This window comes from Trichinella spiralis, assembly GCF_000181795.1.
Source record: "Trichinella spiralis strain ISS 195 chromosome Unknown Scfld9, whole genome shotgun sequence".
NCBI lineage: Eukaryota > Metazoa > Nematoda > Enoplea > Trichinellida > Trichinellidae > Trichinella > Trichinella spiralis.
Genome location: NW_003526948.1, coordinates 1,356,962 through 1,375,904, shown reverse-complemented (window position 1 = coordinate 1,375,904; position 18,943 = coordinate 1,356,962). Strand labels below are relative to the sequence as shown.

At 33.0% G+C, this 18,943-nt stretch overlaps 3 protein-coding genes across 3 annotated transcripts; 2 read left to right on the top strand and 1 right to left on the bottom strand.

Moving 5' to 3' along the window:
- The first annotated feature begins 771 nt into the window (after nt 1-771).
- Nucleotides 772-8,159, top strand: Tsp_11836 (putative phosphatidylinositide phosphatase SAC2). The gene is made up of 30 exons (XM_003371363.1): nt 772-782; nt 1,142-1,204; nt 1,253-1,319; nt 1,444-1,642; nt 1,709-1,747; nt 2,553-3,448; nt 3,501-3,599; nt 3,665-3,763; nt 3,889-4,014; nt 4,058-4,180; nt 4,227-4,325; nt 4,384-4,485; nt 4,544-4,645; nt 4,698-4,796; nt 4,911-5,009; nt 5,062-5,271; nt 5,322-5,420; nt 5,496-5,624; nt 5,720-5,848; nt 5,894-6,010; nt 6,066-6,164; nt 6,217-6,417; nt 6,538-6,738; nt 6,794-6,904; nt 6,957-7,058; nt 7,185-7,280; nt 7,335-7,478; nt 7,532-7,639; nt 7,687-7,884; nt 7,935-8,159. Exons 1-30 carry the CDS (start codon nt 772-774, stop codon nt 8,157-8,159), a joined length of 4,392 nt encoding a protein of 1,463 aa, XP_003371411.1.
- Nucleotides 8,160-8,402: 243 nt separating this feature from the next.
- Nucleotides 8,403-9,770, top strand: Tsp_11835 (conserved hypothetical protein). The gene has a single exon (XM_003371362.1). The coding sequence runs from the start codon at nt 8,403-8,405 to the stop codon at nt 9,768-9,770; it is 1,368 nt and encodes a 455-aa protein (XP_003371410.1).
- A 1,546-nt stretch (nt 9,771-11,316) lies between these two features.
- On the bottom strand, nt 11,317-17,240 carry Tsp_11834 (putative neurotransmitter-gated ion-channel ligand binding domain protein). Its single transcript, XM_003371361.1, has 12 exons — nt 17,218-17,240; nt 16,672-16,871; nt 16,420-16,449; nt 15,817-15,890; nt 15,374-15,618; nt 15,035-15,117; nt 14,817-14,962; nt 14,167-14,520; nt 13,009-13,264; nt 11,915-12,495; nt 11,624-11,782; nt 11,317-11,364 (listed from the first exon to the last, which is right to left on the bottom strand). The coding sequence occupies exons 1-12, from the start codon at nt 17,238-17,240 to the stop codon at nt 11,317-11,319; spliced, it is 2,199 nt and encodes a 732-aa protein (XP_003371409.1).
- Nucleotides 17,241-18,943: the final 1,703 nt, after the last annotated feature.

Sequence of the window (18,943 nt, the reverse complement as noted above, 5' to 3'; positions counted from 1 at the left end):
ATGCATATTTACAAAAATAATCAAAAAAGAAAAAAACATCATCAAAATGTCATTCATTGCAGAATGCAAACCTAACACTGCTGCGGAATGAGTTGCAGTTTAAAATGAAAATCTGGGCAAACTGTAAAACTGCAAACTGCACCTTGAAAAAGTACAGTACAATACATATTAGGCAACAAAAAATTTAAATTAAATAAAAAATCCCAATCATGCGTCGCCAAACCAAACTCAAGAAAATAAATGTATGACAAAATAAAAGAAAAGAAACATTAAAAATAACACTTTCCATCATGTCAAAGCATAATCGAAAAATAAAACTTTCAAAATTATACTGAAAACTGAATCCTATTACTGAAAAAATTATTTGGAATTAAAACGAGAAAGTGCAAAAACCAAATTTGCATAAATGAACTTCAAAAAATAAATTCAACTGCCTTACTTGACTGGCTATACATTGCAAAGAGGAAACTACAGTAAGAAAAAGACAAAGCAAGGATCTAAAATAAAATGGGAAATAATTTTACATTTCTCAATAAAAGGAACATTTGAGAGGAATTTTGAAAAAAAATCATTTTTATTTAAAAACTTTCACTTGAATATTTATTACGAAACTGCTACAAGTATACGTTCAATATGAAAATATGCATCGTCGTAAAAAATTTCAAATACATTCATGATAAGAAAAAGTTAAAAACAAACAATGAACGCCGTTTATTTAGATTAAAAATAAAAGACACTTCTCATTTCAATTTATGATAGTGCAGAAATAAGATGCAACGACGGTTAGTTTCTAAAACAATATTTTTACTGCACAAACAAAAGAATTTTTAAATAATAACAAATTTATACAATTATAATTATATTTTTTTATTCATTTAATTTCCTATTTACATCCTGTAAAGCAATATTTTGAATTTACACCATTGAAGATTTATACTTGCTGTGCATTAAGTGGTACTGTATTAAAATTTACCTATTATTATTAATAGGCTTTTCATTTTGTTCATTTATCTATAATTTCTATGTAAAAGCAGTTCTAGTGATTTAAATTTGATCACTCCGGCGAAACTATTTCAGATAATATATAAATAATCTATCTATATATAAATATGTGTGTATAACAGCTTACTTTGTGTTTTAGAAACGCTATGGACGGTTTAGCAGAGAAAAAACATTTGACTAACCTTGTTTCTTTGAATCCAAAGTATTTTAGCTTTTTCTTCTTTTGATATCTCTTCATCATAAATTTTAGTTCTTCCGCAATACCGAGACCTAATGAAAAAATTATTCAGCATCCAATACAGTTAGATTTGGAGAAGGTATTGTTGCTTTAAAACACTTTATTTATATTGATAATCGATTCTTCTGTTTGTTTAATATTGAAAAACTGAAAAAAACACGTGCTAGATTTGAATTATATTTGAAATAATGTGCAACATTTAGCGCCAACGAATGGCTATCAGAGAAGAACAAGCCGCCTTAGAACCACTATTAAGTCGTGCGTTGGCGATGGAAATTATGGCTGAATTGCGAGCAACGTCGAGAATTAATGACTTTCCAGCAGTTTATTTTCCTTCTACTCATGCGGTGAAAACTGTTCTCGGAATAGAAGACAGAATTGAAATGGCAGATTATTTAAGACGTATTCATGCTTCTTTCGTACCATGTTAATTTTCAACTTAAAAAAAGGAAAACATTTATTTTTTAGATCCGGATAACGATGATGTTTATCGAGAATATTTTCAGCGTCTTTGAAGCTACTTGAGAGATAATTTTCATTGAACAGGAAAAATGACAAATAAAATGATTGTGATTGATATTAGTTGTACTTAATTTTCTGTATTGGAACTTTGGTGTTCTGTGAAGAAAGTGAAGAATAAATTTCGTTTCATTATAATTTATTGTTAGTGTTAAGAAATGATTTTTTTAAACAATAATATTTTAATAATGGGAATAGAAATTTGAATTTGAAAATAAAAATTTTCACGCAATTCTTGGTGCGATCACCTAATCGACCGCTCTTTCAAAATGGCTAATCAAATGGTATCAAGCGGCGTTAAGTACCCATTTAATTTCTATCACTTGGCAACGAAACAATAGCGGCCTGATGGGCTTCGGTTGTAGAATATTGGCATTTCACCTTTGGGTGTCAGTTTTACATTTTCCCATGCTCCAGTCTAAACTTCCTCAAGCTCTACATACTAAATTTGTCTTTTGAAAAGCCCAAAATTTACGTCCAATTTAAGTAAGTGATTTTTTTTCAAAACTAGGCATACATATTAAATTTTTTTCATAAAACTGCATGAAATTTTATCTTTTCTAATGGCGAAAACATTTTTAAACACTCCTTAATGCAGAAATGTTTATCCATGGAAATGTAATACAAAACAAAATTGAAATGCAGGTTCTAATATGAATTGTACGATGAATAAGTGAATTTTCCTTCAATTGTTACAATTTAAAAATTTGTTTAACAAGAATAAAGTGCTTCAATTGAACTAATTTCAGATTTTATTATTTGTATAATAGGATTTGATTAGGTTAAATTTAAGATAATTTTGGTTTCGAATTGAAAGAAGAAGAAGAAAAAGAAGAGAAAACTTTGCCTTTGATCAGAATGTATTCGGCAAGGGATGAGAAACAGAAAGGCTCAATTCCAACACCAACTTCTGCTGCTAATTCAACTGGTCGAACGCAAGCCCTCAGCGGTGACTGGTCGGACAGCAGCGGGTCGGTCAGTGTTGCTGAAGATCGTCCAAAAATGGCACCAGCAGTGAAAAAGCAAACCCAATTAGCTCAACCCAAACCGACTACTGAAAGGAGCAACGTGCGATCAAGCAGACAATCGCGACGTCTCATTGATGGATCTTTTCAAGGTTGTGAAAGCAAAATGGTTCAAGCGAATGCGAAAACCATCCGAAACGAGACCCATGTCGATTTGATGAAAGAAATCAAATCAGACAAACATCCGCTTCTGGAAAATAAAATTATACAAGAAGACCAGCAAGTCAACAATGATAAATTGCCGAATAAACTGGAGGGTGATATTTTAAAACAGGACGAGCAAGTGGCGAGTGAAAAAGAGAAAACTGAATTTCTACAAACGCCTGAAGAAGCAGCAACCAGACAAAAAATTGAATTACCATTTCACAGACTGCGGGCAGATTTAGAGACACCGACAAGGGAGAAGCATCTTTTGACTGTACAGAGAAGCACCCTATCATTGGACGACAATGATGCGAGGTATTCAAGCAACAAGAAGGATCAAGTTGATTCGTGGAATGAAAATCCTAAAAATGAGCTTGCAAAAATTGACGATGCTGCAAAACAAGCTGTTCTAGATCAGAGTACAATTATAGCTTGCCTGGTGGAGAAAGATTGGGGAAAAGCGGACAAATTACTTTCCAAATCAGAAATACCTTCGTTGAATACAAATATTGTGGATAAAGTAAGAATGAAAAATAAATCTGTTGTTTTTGTTCATGAAAGTGATTGTCTAGGATGGCTGGCCTGTGCTGTTAACGGCTATTCGAGAAGATCAGATTGCAATTGTGCAACATCTTTTGCAACACGGAGCCGATATAAACGTGAAAACCAAAGTAAAACAATACCATTTATTATTTTTTTTCTTCCTGAACCCCATTTTCAAGCACAATTTTCAAAGGATGGCAACTACGCTGCTCATATTGCTGCTATGTACGCTTCTGAGGAAATGATGCAAATTTTGTGTCGCTACCATGTCAAAGTTGATGTTGAAAATTCAGTTAGTTGTTGTTTTGTAAAATTATTATATCCTACAGTTATAATTTATATTTAATTTATAATTTTTACGTGAGATAATTTCATAATAATAATAATAATAATAATAATCTTTTGTTCAATTGATAGACTGGACAATTGCCATTGCATTTGGCGCTCAATCGTGCTCCACTTCTATCAGTGCCCTTGATAAAGCTACTTCTTGATTATATGCAGCATACTACAGGTTTAGATCCGAGATTCATAGAAGACAAGGTTTTACACGCGTCTTTTACATTTATTTGAATGTGATATTAAGCTAGGCATTTGTTTTAAGGAAGGCTGCATTCCATTTCTTGCTGCTTGTGAAGCAGGAAATGTACCGGCTTGTAAAGAGCTATTAAGTCAAAGCAAGCAGCGTCAAATGGAAGCTATTAGAAAGGTAATTACATCGTCGCGTGATCATTGATTAAATTTATCCACAATAGGACAACGGTGATACTGCGCTGCACATTGCTTGTCGCAGGCGTGACGCGGAATTGCTTCGCTTTATAGCTGATCAAAGCCCGTTTGTCAACGCCAAAAATGTAACTGAAGCATTCAATGAAAGCATTTAAAAATAAATATAATCCATTGTATTTTAAGTTTGAAGACAAAACAGCTCTACATATTGTAGCTAAAAATGGTGATGAACCTTTGTTGAGAATTTTGTACAAAATGAAGCCTGATCCAAATATTGGCGACAAAGTGATACTAATAATACATCCACAATTGTAATTTTCATAGCTATTTGTGCCTATTTCAGTATCATAAAACCCCTGTACATATTGCTGCTGAAATGGGCCACACAGCTACCTTGGAGGTTTTAGCAGACAAGTTTAAAGCATCCGTTTTAGCTCGAACTAAAGTATACTTTGGTTGATTCCATTTATTTGCTTTTCAATCTTAGTGTATTACAGGATGGAAGCACTCTTATGCACATTGCAGCCAGCTTTGGTCATGATGAAACAGCACTGGCTTTGCTTAAACGTGGTGTTCCGCTTCATATGCCGAATCGTGTATACTTTCTTATGTTTGCTTGGTTGCACGAAATAATATTATTATCATCAATTCCATTAATTAATAAAGAATATATTATCACAATATCAATCGAGCACGTCTCGTATTTGTAGAACGGAGCTTTGGCTCTTCACTGTGCCGCTAGGCTCGGTCATGTTGGTGTCGTTCGGGCATTGCTTAACAAAGGAGCGCCGATTGATTTCAAAACTAAAGTATTTTACAATTGAACAGTATCCACAATTGTATGCTGCTTGCCATTTTTAGAATGGTTACACCGCTTTGCACGTTGCTGTACAAGCTGGTATGCCTGATGTAGTGGAATATTTACTTGGGTATGGCGCAGACGCGCATGCTAGAGGTGGAAAATTGAACAAAACGCCTCTACACTGTGCCGCTAGTCTCAGTGGTGCTGAAGCAGAGGTTTGTGCGGATATGTTAATTAAAAGTGGAGCAGATGTCAATGCACTCTTAGAGGTATGTGAAAATTGTTAACTACACTTTCAATGAATGAGCTGCCATTTCAGAATGGTGAGACAGCTTTACATTTAGCCGCCAGAGTTGGAAATGCAAAAATGGCTCAGATTTTGTTGAATGAAGATTGTGATCCTATGATTGCTTCCCAGGTAGATTCAGTAATCAGGCTTGAAATTTATTTGTCAATTAATGTTTAGAGAGATTTGTTTTATTTCTTTTTTTAGAATGGCGAAACGGCGCTTCACGTTTCTATTCAGAATTGTAACATCATAGTAGCGAAAATGCTTTTAGAATTTATAACAAACAAGAAAGGCTTCGAAGAAGCTGAGAAACTTACACAAATGCAAACAAAAGTAACATTTATCTTAATTATGTACAATTGCTTTATTAATTATTCCTCTTGCCTCTGTAATTTTGTCTATATTCTGTAAAACAACATTCCATCTAGTCAGGAGAAACAGCTTTACACTGCGCGGCAGAAATACCACCATCTTCCTGGAAACATGCTGGTGATGATGTGGAAGTTTCAAACCTTTTATTAGAGCACGGTGCAGATATATCCGTCGTGACGAATACAGTAAGAACTGTGTGATAAATTCCTTATAACACTTTGATTTCTTAGAGTTCAGAAAATGTGCTGCATTGCCTTGCAAAATCCGGAAGTCACGACATCTTTGCCTGTATTGTTCATAAAGTGGGGCTTGGTGGAATGCAAATTGCTTTGAATAAACAAAATAAGGTTGCTTTTTGGTGAGTGATTGAATTGCATTTTTGATTGAATTTCTTAAGTTTAGAATGGAAGATCACCTCTACTGGAAGCTTGTAGCAATGGACACGTAAAAATTGTAGAACTCCTCCTACAACATAATGCAAGAATTGATGTTTTCGACGAAGTAATTTTGAAATTTTTATAAAGGAATCTTTTTGGTTGAAAAATAATTTTAGTTTGGCAAAACGTCTTTGCACATGGCTGCTGAAAGTGGACATGTAGAACTGTGTGATTTGTTAGTGCGCAGCAGAGCATTTATAAGCAGTAAAACGAAAAATGGATTTACACCATTGCACTTTGCAGCAATGCATGGTCATCAAAAGCTCGTGGAACTGCTATTGCAAAAACATAAGGCCCCAGTGGATGCTATTTCTATGGTATGTTCAAATTCTAACGGCATGTTTGTAAACTGCTTGCATTAATTCTAACATTTCATACCTTCAGTCAAAAATATTTTAAACTTGCATGGAAACTTTGCATTTGTATTATAAATGTAGGAAAATCAAACCCCACTCCATGTTGCTGCTCAAGCAGGTCAGATGACAATTTGCGCATTTTTGTTAAAAATGGGTGCAGATGCTACAGCCCGAGATATTCGAGGGCGAACTCCGCTGCATCTTGCAGCAGAAAATGATCATCCAGAAATAGTACAAATATTCTTAAAAGGCAAAGCGGATCCAAGTGCATTGAGCGCCACAGTATATCCTGAGGAATTTGTTTGCGTGAAACGTTTCAAATTGTACTTTCATTTAGGACGTGAACGGACTGACTTGTGCCCATATAGCTGCTATGAAAGGCAGTTTAGCTGTGATAAACAAACTGATGATTATTGATAAAAACACAGTTATTTTGGCAAAGACAAAAGTAATTGTAAAAATACCTGTTTAAATGATTATTATGTGTCTTATTAGCTTAGGATACTGGCTCTACTGCATTGCATATGGCTGCCGCAGGAGGACATAAAGCAGTTGTTCAAGCCCTACTTGCAGGTGGTTCTTCTCCACTAGAAGAAACTCACGTAACGTTACCATAAATTATCGCATGCTTTTCTTAACCAATAAAAGTCTGAAATGCTTATCTATACCAATAGTTGAACTTGTGATTTCAGTGAAAAATTATTAAAAAATTAAATTCATTCTTTTAGGATGGCATGATGGCATTGCACATGGCTGCAAAAAATGGATGGACGTCAATTTTAGAAGTACTGGACGTTGATTTGTGGAGCCGTTGCAGTACAAAAGTTGTCATTTGACCAATATTTTATTCCTTGTCCTTCACTAGCACTAATGTTTAGACTGGACTGAATGCTTTACATGTTGCTGCTTATCACGGTCAACGAGAATTCACTCAAGCAATGATTGCTCATGTGTCAGCTATTTGTAAATCTGCAGTACCTTCAAAAGGAAATCCATTTATTGTTTCAGGATTGGGAAACGAGGTATGCATGATTGATATGTGACACGAGAATGTTATATTTTGCTTATATTAAAGTACTGCTTGACACCACTTCATATGGCGGCTATGTCTGGCGATGAAGGCCTTGTCAGAATGCTGTTGAATATTCCAGGTGTTCAAGTTGATTCCTGCAGTGTAAACATGGTAAGATATGAATGTGTCAATTGCATTGCTTCATACGTTTTTTAAAGAACATTATTCCATTGCATTTGGCTGCAGAAACGGGACATTTAGCAGTTGTTGGACAATTGCTAAGTAGATCAACATCTCAAGTTCACATGAAAGACAGTAGGGGTAGAACGGCGTTGCACGTCGCCTCAAGTCAGGGTCATTATGACATTGTTTCTTTGCTCGTATCACAAGGCTCTGATGTCAACGCAGCCGACATTGTAAAATGAAATAGAACTTAAAAATGAAAACTTAAATTTGTGCATTATAGAATGGATGGACGCCGATGCATTTTTCAACCAACGCTGGTCATTTGAATGTAGTCAAATTTCTAATAGAAAGCGGTGCAAATTCAAGCAGCAAAAGCACGGATGGAAAAATTCCAATGTGCTTAGCTGCGTCCAGCAACCATATAGAATGCCTACGATTTTTGCTCCATCAAAAGCACGATACTTATCAGCTAGTTGATGATAAAAAGGTGCAGTTGCAAATTTAAATTTTCGCATCATTTATAGATGACAAATTACTGTAGCTTAAAATTCACTTTCAATGCAAGTCCAAAGTACTGCTAAATAGCAACAATTTCAATCGATTTAAACTTCATTTTCGATTCCTTTCTATTTCTTCTTCTAATCTTCTTAACTTTCTTAACTTTTCAAGCATGCTGCTTCCAATTTGATAGATCAGTTTCATCTCCATTTTTGAAACAGAGAGCGTTTCATTTCAGTTTTTATTCGACATGATGGTATGTGGTAAAAAGCAAGACAACTTGCCCTTGCAAGAGTTCATTTTAAATTCACCAGCTCCAGTAGACACGGCGGTTCATTTGAGCAGTTTCTACAGAACCTTTGCCAGCAAAGAAAAAGAACGAACTCGTGATTTGAATTCAATCGCAGAATTTTGTGAAAACATTGCCACAGATTTAATGTCCATTGCTGCATCTGAGCATAATCCAGCTGTGATTTTAAAGTCACATACCAGAAAAGGTCAGCCTTTTATTGATGCCCTGATTGAACATAATCAAAAAATTGTCGTCTCCCATCCATCTGTTCAACGATATTTGACTGAAGTATGGAATGGTGGAATTACTTGGAACTTTTGGCAGCTATCATTATTTTTTCTTGTGCTGCTGATTTTTCCACCAGCTTGGATATTTTTTAGTTTGCCACTTTCTTACAAGCTTAACGAAGCACCAGTCATCAAATTTTCATGTCATCTTGTCTCGCATTTATTTTTCACTTTGCTATTGTCGCTGGAAATATTGAGAATATTTTATCCAATTTATGAAGTAACATCGCCTATTCCGAATATTCTTGAATTTTTTCTCCTCTTATGGCTAAGTGGTAAACTAGTGGCTGAGCTGTCTCATCTTGGCGGATTATCTTCTCGCTTCACTAGCTTAATTACACTTCTGTTTAGCAGCATTGCAATGATCGTGCATGTAATTGCCTTCACATATCCAATATTTTGCATGCGCTCTGAATCTGTGGAAAAGAAAATACTATTCACTCGCACCCTGCTCTATGCAAAAAATCAGCTATTTGCAGTGGTCTTGCTCACGACATTTGTACACTATTTGGATTTCTTAACAGTTCATCATTTATTCGGTCCTTGGGCAGTTATTATTCGAAACTTGATGTATGATTTGACGCGCTTCTTAGTTATACTGTTTCTTTTCATGCTGGGATTTGCTATTCACGTCACGTCCGTTTTTCAACCTGCATTTTCCCAACCCGATGAGGATATTTCATTAGGCATTCCAGCAATTGTGCAGATAGCAGAAATGATGTTTTTCTCCTTGTTTGGCATGGTTAGCGTTGAGGCGTTGCCTCCTTTACACCTTACACCTTTGCTGGGACACATTTTGATCAAAATTATTTATGCAGTATATTTGATTGTTATAATAATAGTGCTGATCAATTTGCTTATCGCTATGATGTCAGACACGTATCAAAGAATTCAGGCACAGTCTGATGTTGAATGGAAATTTGGGCGTGCCAAGCTCATCAGACAAATGAACAAAAAGTCAGCTACACCTGCGCCTGTCAACGTGTTTACAAAGTTTTTCATTGCTTTAAAAGTAGCAATAAAGCATAAATGTAAGTAATAATTTAAGAAAATTCTTATTTTAAATTATAAAAAAATAGCCTCTGCCATGGGAAGTGAAACTGATATTCATTCCATTCTTTTCCCTGTGAATAATACAGAACTCACAACTTAAAAATGATACACATTTAAAGAAAAAATATAAAAAGCAGGAATGATAATGCGTTAAATTTTACGCAGAAATCTTTCCACTAGCAATGCCTATTATTGTGTGACTTATTACAGACCAAAATGTAAATATTGAAATTATACTTACGCATAAATCAGAACTAATGATGAATCATATTGGCTCCAATATTAGATAAAGGAAAATTAAGTCGGCTGCTGCAATGTGACCGTGCTTGACGTACGCAACAGGTAGAACTCAGTCGCAAGCAAATAGCTGGTGAGGTGAAGAGCTAGTTAGCTCAGTATAATAATCTAAAAGATTTGAAACAGCGATAATAATATAATATGTAACGTAACAGCATGTAAATTAACAGTGAATTGTGTACATAAAACAGCTAATGCGTGACTAACAAATCAGCATAGATGCGCCTAAATCAAAATCAGTAAATATGCAAATAACATAAACCAGAAAGGTCAATATGAACCTGAATTCATTTATCACTTTGGAAAGTAATTTAATTTAAAAACAAATGTAATCATTCGAATGCAGTCAGCTACATTGCAGAATTAATGAAAAAACATCTTTATTTGTTCATTTTTGTTACACTAGGCTAATAATATTCATTTTAATATTTCCCTATAAGTGCAGAATGATAAAGAATGATGGTTCCTCTCAAATTCTAAATAATGAACAAATAATAATAAACAAAAACTCTAAAATAATAAAGGTGGTGCATTTGTCGATATGCTATTATAAAATTTAAATTAGAAATTTTTAAAGTTAAAGTTCAGCCTTTATTATAATGTTTACACATTGATGCTTTATTTTATTTTCGTGTAGCGCTGTACTTTGATTTTTAATTTTATTCGATTTTTAATTTCAGGTAATTTATGCAGTACAAGTGCCCAAGAGGATTTACTTATAGAAGATAACGTCGATTCTTACTGCACTTATGACAACTATATGCAAGTACATTCAGAAAAAAGCAGTATGTTTCAATGTTTTTTCAAAACTATTAGTGAAGTGTAATTAATCTTATCTGGCATTAGATTATTTATAAAGATATGGGAAACATTAAAAAAAGAATGTCATTTAACAAGTCAAATAACTTATAATAATCAGTACTGGTTTCTAATTATTCTTTATTTTAGAGGGAAGTACTTTGGTTGCAATAGATCCAGCATTATCTAACAGCATTGAGCACGTCATTAACTGGAAACACGTTACAACGCTATACTGCAAGTATCAAGGCGTTGCAACTGAAATAATTGAAAATCAGAAATCATAATAATTAAATTACGGTACCACTTATTGACTTCCACGAGATGTATACTTTTCGTTGTGATAAAGAATTGTGTGTGTTAATTTTTTTTATTCGGCAGAGCACTTTTGTTCCAATCTTTTTTCTTTAAACTTGCCTTGTTGCACAATGAATAAACTATACTGTGTACAATAGACTTGAAATTGTATCAAGAATAGACATGCCCTAAAGAAATAAATATTTCACGATTCAGGAAAAAGCAATAATGTATATAATGTGCATGCTTAAGCAAATACTATTCCGCTTCGCAGAAACTTCAAATTATTTATAAGGTAATTTGATCAACTCCAAGTATAGATTATTTGATTCCTTTAGAAATTACTGGCTTTAATTGCATGTAGTAATTAATGTTCAATGAAACGAGATATTTTACAAAAAAGAAGCTTTAATTTTAAAAAGACAATAAAATAATTTCAGTACACACATTATCAATGAATGAAATCAAACTAAATATGCAATCCAATATATACAATTGAAAAAAAAGAAGCCTATAGGGAATACAAGTCTTGAAATAACATCTATCCTCTTTGACCGTTCCTTGTACTTTGCGAACCATAAATGCAGCCAAGATAATCCACTCCTTCTGTGGGAAGGATTAATTATTGGTGGAGCTGGTGATGATCTTCTCTGCTGATGATCAATTGAATTTCCCGTTAGTGGTCTCTTAATTAAAATGATATTTTTTAATGAAAAAAATACCAATCAAAATTATTACCTCCCAATCATGTACTTTCTTTTTTTCTGATTGCTCAGCTTTGCATTCTGGACACATTGCTTCAATTGAAAATCCGTCAGCAGCAGGCATCTGTCTCTGCATTTGTGGAAATTGAGTACTCTGACGCGTTTGCATAAACGTTCCAGCAGGATTAGCTGCAGAGGAAGACTGTTGCATCATGAACGGAAGCGCTACTGTAGGTAACCATCTGTTATCAGTTAGAAGATTGACTTTTTGCTTTCGTCGTTCCTTCTCCAAAAATTCTACTCGACCAGCGTAGTTGACGAGTGCAAATTCCAGTAGAGCACCAAATATAAAAGCAAGACAAACGCCTATCCAAACGTCAATTGCTTTTGTATATGAAACTGGAGGTAATTTAGCATTAACACCAGATGCTTGGGTAGTCATTGTTAGCAGTGTTGTCACTCCAAGACTAACGCGAGCTGGAACAGCATCTTTGTCAATCCAAAAGTTTACCCAAGATACAACAACAAGCATGAAGCTTGGTATGTAAAGAGTAATTAAGTAATAACTGTATTCTCTTTTTAACGTTAATATTGTTCTGAGACAGCTATATTCGCCTGAAATAAAATTTCACACTAACAAACATCGATTTCAAGCAAAATTCAAGCAATTTTTTTCCAAAACTTATTGCTGTTCATAATTTTTATTGATAAATTGATCAACCATTATAGGTGCTTTTGAATTGCTTATTACAGGACTTGCTTCGTATAGCACACGCTTTGTATTAAATGTAGAAACTTATTGTTGTAGCATACTTATAAACTGCATAATTGCATTAAGAGAAATTCGCATTTTTAGAAATGGAACTAGCCGCAATATTCAAATGCTATGCGTAGAAATAGTTCAACACATCGGCAGCAGTAAAATCACTGGAGTCCGTGTTATCATGAAACCGTGCTAGAAAAAATGACACCAAAGACTCAGAATTAGTTGCTCAGATGTGCACGTGTTCAAAAGTGTGAATTTTAATACTTGAATCAAGTGAATATATACATTTGAAAATTCAATGAAAATCATAAAACATATTGTTTAATCAGTTCGTATTCGTCAATTTCATAATAAATATGTACACCAGTAGACAAAATTGAAAGTAAAGAATCCAATTGGGAAAATAATCCGAGCAACAATGTCAATTCGTCTTGCCCTTTCCCTGTAATTATTCAACCAACGACACAATCCATTCCAAATTTTAGAATTTGTGGGACTTGAAATATAATATGGCGAATCAGCTGTTATATGAGACAGACGGAAAGCGCGTTGAAGCACGTCAAACTGGTAAATATCATCCTGAATATAGGATTCATCCATTTCTTTAAAAGGGGCAATCTATAAGTGAATACGGATTCAGCTATTCCAGAAGTGAAATCTTAACATCCTGAATAGAAAATAAAGAAACTCTGATGCCATGCCATGCCAATGATAGCTTGCAAAATAAAAATTATATAGTGCAAAATTGTGAAAAAATGTGAAAATTTGCAGTTGGAAGTTTCAGTGTAATTGTAAACATAAATGGAAGATAGAGCATAAAAGAATGAAGAGGAGAAAGTAAATGCGATTTCAGATGCGACAAAGACAATAGTGAGCACATGCGCATAGCACTGCATTTTACACTTATGACTAATTGCACTTCAATTATAAATCAATATTTCATAAATGGAAGTAGAAACAAATTACAAGATAAAACAGTTAGAGAAGAGCAGCACAAGCAGATATGAAATGAAAAAAAAAACAAAAAAATGTCATTTTAAAGAAAGTCATTCATTTAACTGGCTGAAACGTTAATATATATTCATGATAGTTTATTTCATATTTAGCAAAGCTTTATAAATTATAATCTGCAGCAGTACAGATTACAGTTTCACTTCTTGAAATGTAACTACACTTAGTCATACACAATACGCCTACAGAAATATTAACTGATAATATTATCAGCTGCAAAAATCAATAGCATTTACCAAGATTTATAAGTCATTTATCGAACATGTCTGCCTAATCATATCAGAAATACATTTTGTAGTATAATTTTCAAAAGTGGTATTAAGCAATAATAAATATTTATATGATTCTAAAAGTAATTTATTTGAATTTCTTAATATAATGCACTGTTTGCATGTTTAATGAATGTTTAAATGTTGTACACAGATTAAACACCTTTCAGTTATAATTAATGCTTTTTACATAAATGAAAAAATGCAGTGCTAAATGCAGACATGGAACACAGATATTACCGCAAAATTTTTATATCCAAATTGCACCATTTTGGAAGAAGAATACGCAGCGCGGTTCATTGCCTCAATATTATCCTTTCTTGCGGCATAATTTACCAATGCAAACTCTAGCAAAGCGCAAAATATGAATGCTACGCAGACTTCAATCCACACGTCGATTGCCTTGGTATAAGATACAGGTGGGAGGTTAGCATTGATGCCTGAAGCTTGTGTGGTGATTGTCAACAGTGTAGTAATTCCGAGAGTTACACGGGCAGCCACAGATTCCTTCTCTAACCAGAATGAAACCCAACTGACGATAACAAGCATAAAGCTTGGAATGTACAATTGAAGTAAATAATAACTGAACTCGCGCTGCAAAATTAACACCGTTCGTAAGCAGCTGTATTCACCTATAATACACGTAATCCTTACTTCTCAAATTCATTATTTGAATATTCATCAAAATGACATGGTAGTTAGTGCGCTATCAGAATATATTGTCAAAGTGTTGCTTGCATGTGCTTCTCGCCAAATTTAAGCTTGATTGCAGTAGTCACGGCTATTATTACGAAGGTTTTATAAGGAAAACTTACAAAGAAATGCTTTTTTAAATAGTCTTCCCATTAAAAGAGTTAAATTTTTGTGGAAATTAAATGTTACATGCTTACTGCACCTGTATTCGTTTTGCTTGTGCAGAATCCAGTAGTTACATCTTGAAGTTCAAAACTTGGCAAACTATTTTTAAGACCATCTTTTAATTGCACCGGGCCATCTTCTTTCCACTCGTATTTAATGTCTTCTGTTGTATAGCCGTCTAAAAATGATTTTATTGCAAATTTAAAAGAGACCAAATTCACAACTTTAAATAAATTAAAATCCTTCTTACAGCTTGCGAGATCAATGAGGCATGTCTGCCGGTCTAATGGATAATATTCCAAGCTCATTGGACAAGACAAAACCAAAGAAAGTCTAAAAACATGTATTAGCAAAAGATAATATTCATTTTGACAAAAAAAAACTGACAGTGAAATTACTCATAAAACGGTAAATTTATAGCGAACTATATACTTGAAAATTATACCTTATTACACTGTATTATATTGCATTATTTTTAGTTGTATTTATTATTTAAAATAAACTCTAATACAACAAAACGTTATGCTAAAGTAAACTTTTACTTAATAAAATGACAGTTTTAAGCAGTACTACAAACAAATTCACCCACCTAACGCTATACAACATTTCACCATCAGGATAAATACGAATCATAACGTTGGGCTTGTCTATCATATGTCGTCTAGCCTCTTTTTCATTTTGAAAAAATGTATCTGGCATCCACACTTGTTGACTTTGGTCATTTGGTGTAAGAACGACAAACTTCGGCATAGCTACACCACTGGATACCATATTTTTATAGGCAAGTCTTGAATCTACCCATTGCTCTCGAAACGTAAACTGCACGCTGTATTCCTGAGGTGCAGAAATAACAATTTTATCATTTTAAATTAATGCAGTATTTTAATTTATATTTAATATCAACTCATTTTATAAATAAAACAAGCAATTCATTCATTTACAGCATAATGTTGTGTTGAAATAATATCAAACAATGGAAAAGTGTACTTTGCTAAGTGATTATAAAATGAATGCGAAAAATGTTGTACGCACCATGTTCACATCATCGACCTTGCTAATGCTTCTCATCATTATGTTGACGTTCACAATTACTGGACCACCAGTGTCTGGATAAAAAAAAGCATTGGTTATTTTAATCTCTTAATTTAATTTAATGCAAACTAACTATAACAAATGCAACAGTGTTCACTTTTTTCGTAAATACGCGTTTTATTCAAATTTTATATAATATTGATATTTATTATAGTGTTACGAGAATATTCAATAAAGTTTTATAAAATCAATGATAACGTAAATAAACCGCGGCTTGAATTTCAAACTAAAACATAACAAAGAATAGAGAAATTTGCATTTGCTCTGCTGCAATTTGCTCATTTATAATACTCGACCGACCTCTTTGAAGCAACTAGTTTAGTAATATCAGTTAGATGAAAAATCAAATTATCATTTTGAAATATAAGTTCTAATATTAACTTTGATGCAATTATTTAAACAGAATAATCATAAATGAATCCAGTATGAAGCAACATTAAATGAAGCTGTAACGCTATTGGCTTAATTTCATAGCATTGTAATTCAGTGATGCACATATTTAGAATGCTGATGTTAAAGCATGAAGTCTCTTAATATGTTTACCTAATAATAAAACTTCACACTGCTTACGTACTGTAAAATAAATAAATTTTCAAAAAATTTGAAGTAGTTCATTTTACGCAAAAAACTTGCCTTGCTATTTTAATCATTTTTTTAAGCAATTCAACAAAATTATTTTCACTACCTTATTACATGATATACAAACAAAAATAACTGTTGCACATTCAGATAAAAATAAAATTTCGATATATCTTATTCATTTGCTTGATAGATTTTATACAACAAAATGTTTACCTGGTATGCTGGCATTTAATCCTCTTGGACGAACTCTCCAGTCATAGCCATCCATTACTTTTTGTATAATGTCTTGTTCAGAAAGCTTTTCTTTGGTTGCTTCTTCTTCACGTCGTTCACCAATCTTTCCTCTTCTTGAGCGTTTTGTACGATTCTGGAAATCCATTCCTTTAATATCACGACCTTGCCAAGTAGTTAAGCTGAAAAAAAGAAATTAATTTTATCAATTAAATGATATTCAAAATCAAGATTTATTGTTTTAGAGACAACATGTTCTTTCAGTCAAAAATAAAAATAATTTTGTCAAATTTATGCATCAAATTCAAACTATTTCCTTAAGAATTTTGCAATAGCACATTATATAAATAAAAATTCACTAGTTGCAATGCATTGTTGCTGCATTTGTATTGATAAAAGTTATGCAAAAACAAATTTATTCTGATCAATTATTGTTAAGATGAGATGAGATGAGATTAGATGAGATTAGATCAGATTAGATATAAAATATCGAGAGTAAATTATTTAATTGAAGAGAATACCTGTTACTTCGTAGTTAACACATGGTACATTTTCTCCATTGCATCTATATTTAGCATGCATAGCATCAAGTTATAATTAATTTATTTGTAACTCTTATCAACGCTAACTTCGCGTATTTCAATTTGAGAACGATTCAGTTTATTTGACTTTCTTGACAATTTTTTGATTAATTTCATCTACCTGTGAAAGTGAAATATCACTTAATAACAACAGAGATGCACTTAATATATAAACAAATTATTCCCCTTGCTCTAGCATTAAGCTATTGGACAGCTGATTTTCATAAATTTAATTTTGCGACAGCTGACGACAGCGGCTAAGCCAGCCTTCCAATTGAAGATTAAAACGTCAATCTTGCTGATCACACAAGGCGTTGAAATCTTCATGTTAAAATTTGCTCCACCTCATAATTGTTGGACCTTATTGACAAATGCTTTTGCTCGAACAAATATCTCTTTTAACTCAAGCAAAGTTGCTTCAAATGAAAGTTGATCAATTTAATTAATTAATGTGATGGTTAGCAATCTTAATATTTAAGAAATTATTTACAAACTTCATGAATACATCCACCTCTTTTTATACTTCACTGTGCTATAGATAAGAAAAAAAAAGAAATTCAATTTCTAAAAAGCAAAAGTATTGCATAAAAAATTTGTATTTGAATATAGTCGGTGAAGAAAAATTGCTTTGCACTTGTTCATCATCATCATTGATAAAAGATTAGTGAACGATCGATGCTAAACAATGTTAAACCGGATAAATACTTGATAAGGGCTTTCTAGAGCTGCTAGAACAATTTGCGAAATTGCCAGCGTAAAGTATTTGGATTACTTTGAACTAATTTCCTTTACCGTCCGTGTAATGATTAAGAAATTCATCGATTAAACAAAGCTATCGTTCTCCAAAATTAAAATACATTTTCCAGTGTCAGGTCCCACTTGAATTCACTTGAAACTATTGTATAAGTGCTCTTTCTTCTTAATCGAGTAAATATGAAAGCATTAAGGGGCTAAACAAGCAACGTAACCTTCTCATTTGATACCATTTGTTCGCGCATGAGCATGTATTGATGAAATATTATTGAACGTTTCTGCATTTTATAAAAATGGATTTATTTTTAAAATAACTCTGAAAAGCAAAATTTAATAACTTTTCTCTCCTGAGACTATAATAATATGAATGAGTTCACGCAAATGCAATACCTTGCAAAAATTTTTACACTTCTTCTATTGATACAACTTGATCAGTTTGGTTCACGTTACATTTCAATAAAACAAAGTTGTGTTTTTAATTTCTTACTTGCAATAAATAATTACTTCCACATCATAATAACGAATCCAGTGTTGTCGAAAGACTATTTAGATGAAAATAAGCAACTGAATATATACATATATATATATGTATGTATGTATGCATAGATAAATTGAAGCACGTTTAAGAAAAGTATATTATTTCCATTCAAATAAAATGCATATTAAAGTATTTCAGCATCATATTCAGTATCTCATTATAAATGTCATGAAAAAATTTACATTTTACTTGCAGCAATTTAAGCATTCAGTTGTTTCTGAATGCAAATTCAAATCATTCCATTACTAGAGCGTTAAATACAAATATGAATTAAAATACCTTGGACTGTTCATTGAAAGAAAATGCAATAGCAAAATTAAACAAATTCCCTCATTGGAAACATCATTGCTTTCCAGATGAGCTATAAAAAAAGCACTGCGCA

Excerpts from the sequence above, each read along its gene's own strand:
- Tsp_11836 (XM_003371363.1), top strand. Across the intron at positions 1,320-1,443 it reads TACAGTTAGATTTGGAGAAG|CGCCAACGAATGGCTATCAG; the intron begins GTATTGTTGCTT and ends TGCAACATTTAG. Across the intron at positions 7,281-7,334 it reads GGAGCCGTTGCAGTACAAAA|ACTGGACTGAATGCTTTACA; the intron begins GTTGTCATTTGA and ends ACTAATGTTTAG.
- Tsp_11835 (XM_003371362.1), top strand. The coding sequence starts at position 8,403 with ATGATGGTATGTGGTAAAAAGCAAGACAACTTGCCCTTGCAAGAGTTC.
- Tsp_11834 (XM_003371361.1), bottom strand. The coding sequence starts at position 17,240 with ATGTACCATGTGTTAACTACGAA. Across the intron at positions 16,872-17,217 it reads TACCATGTGTTAACTACGAA|CTTAACTACTTGGCAAGGTC; the intron begins GTAACAGGTATT and ends TCTTTTTTTCAG. Across the intron at positions 14,963-15,034 it reads CCTCATTGATCTCGCAAGCT|ACGGCTATACAACAGAAGAC; the intron begins GTAAGAAGGATT and ends AATCATTTTTAG.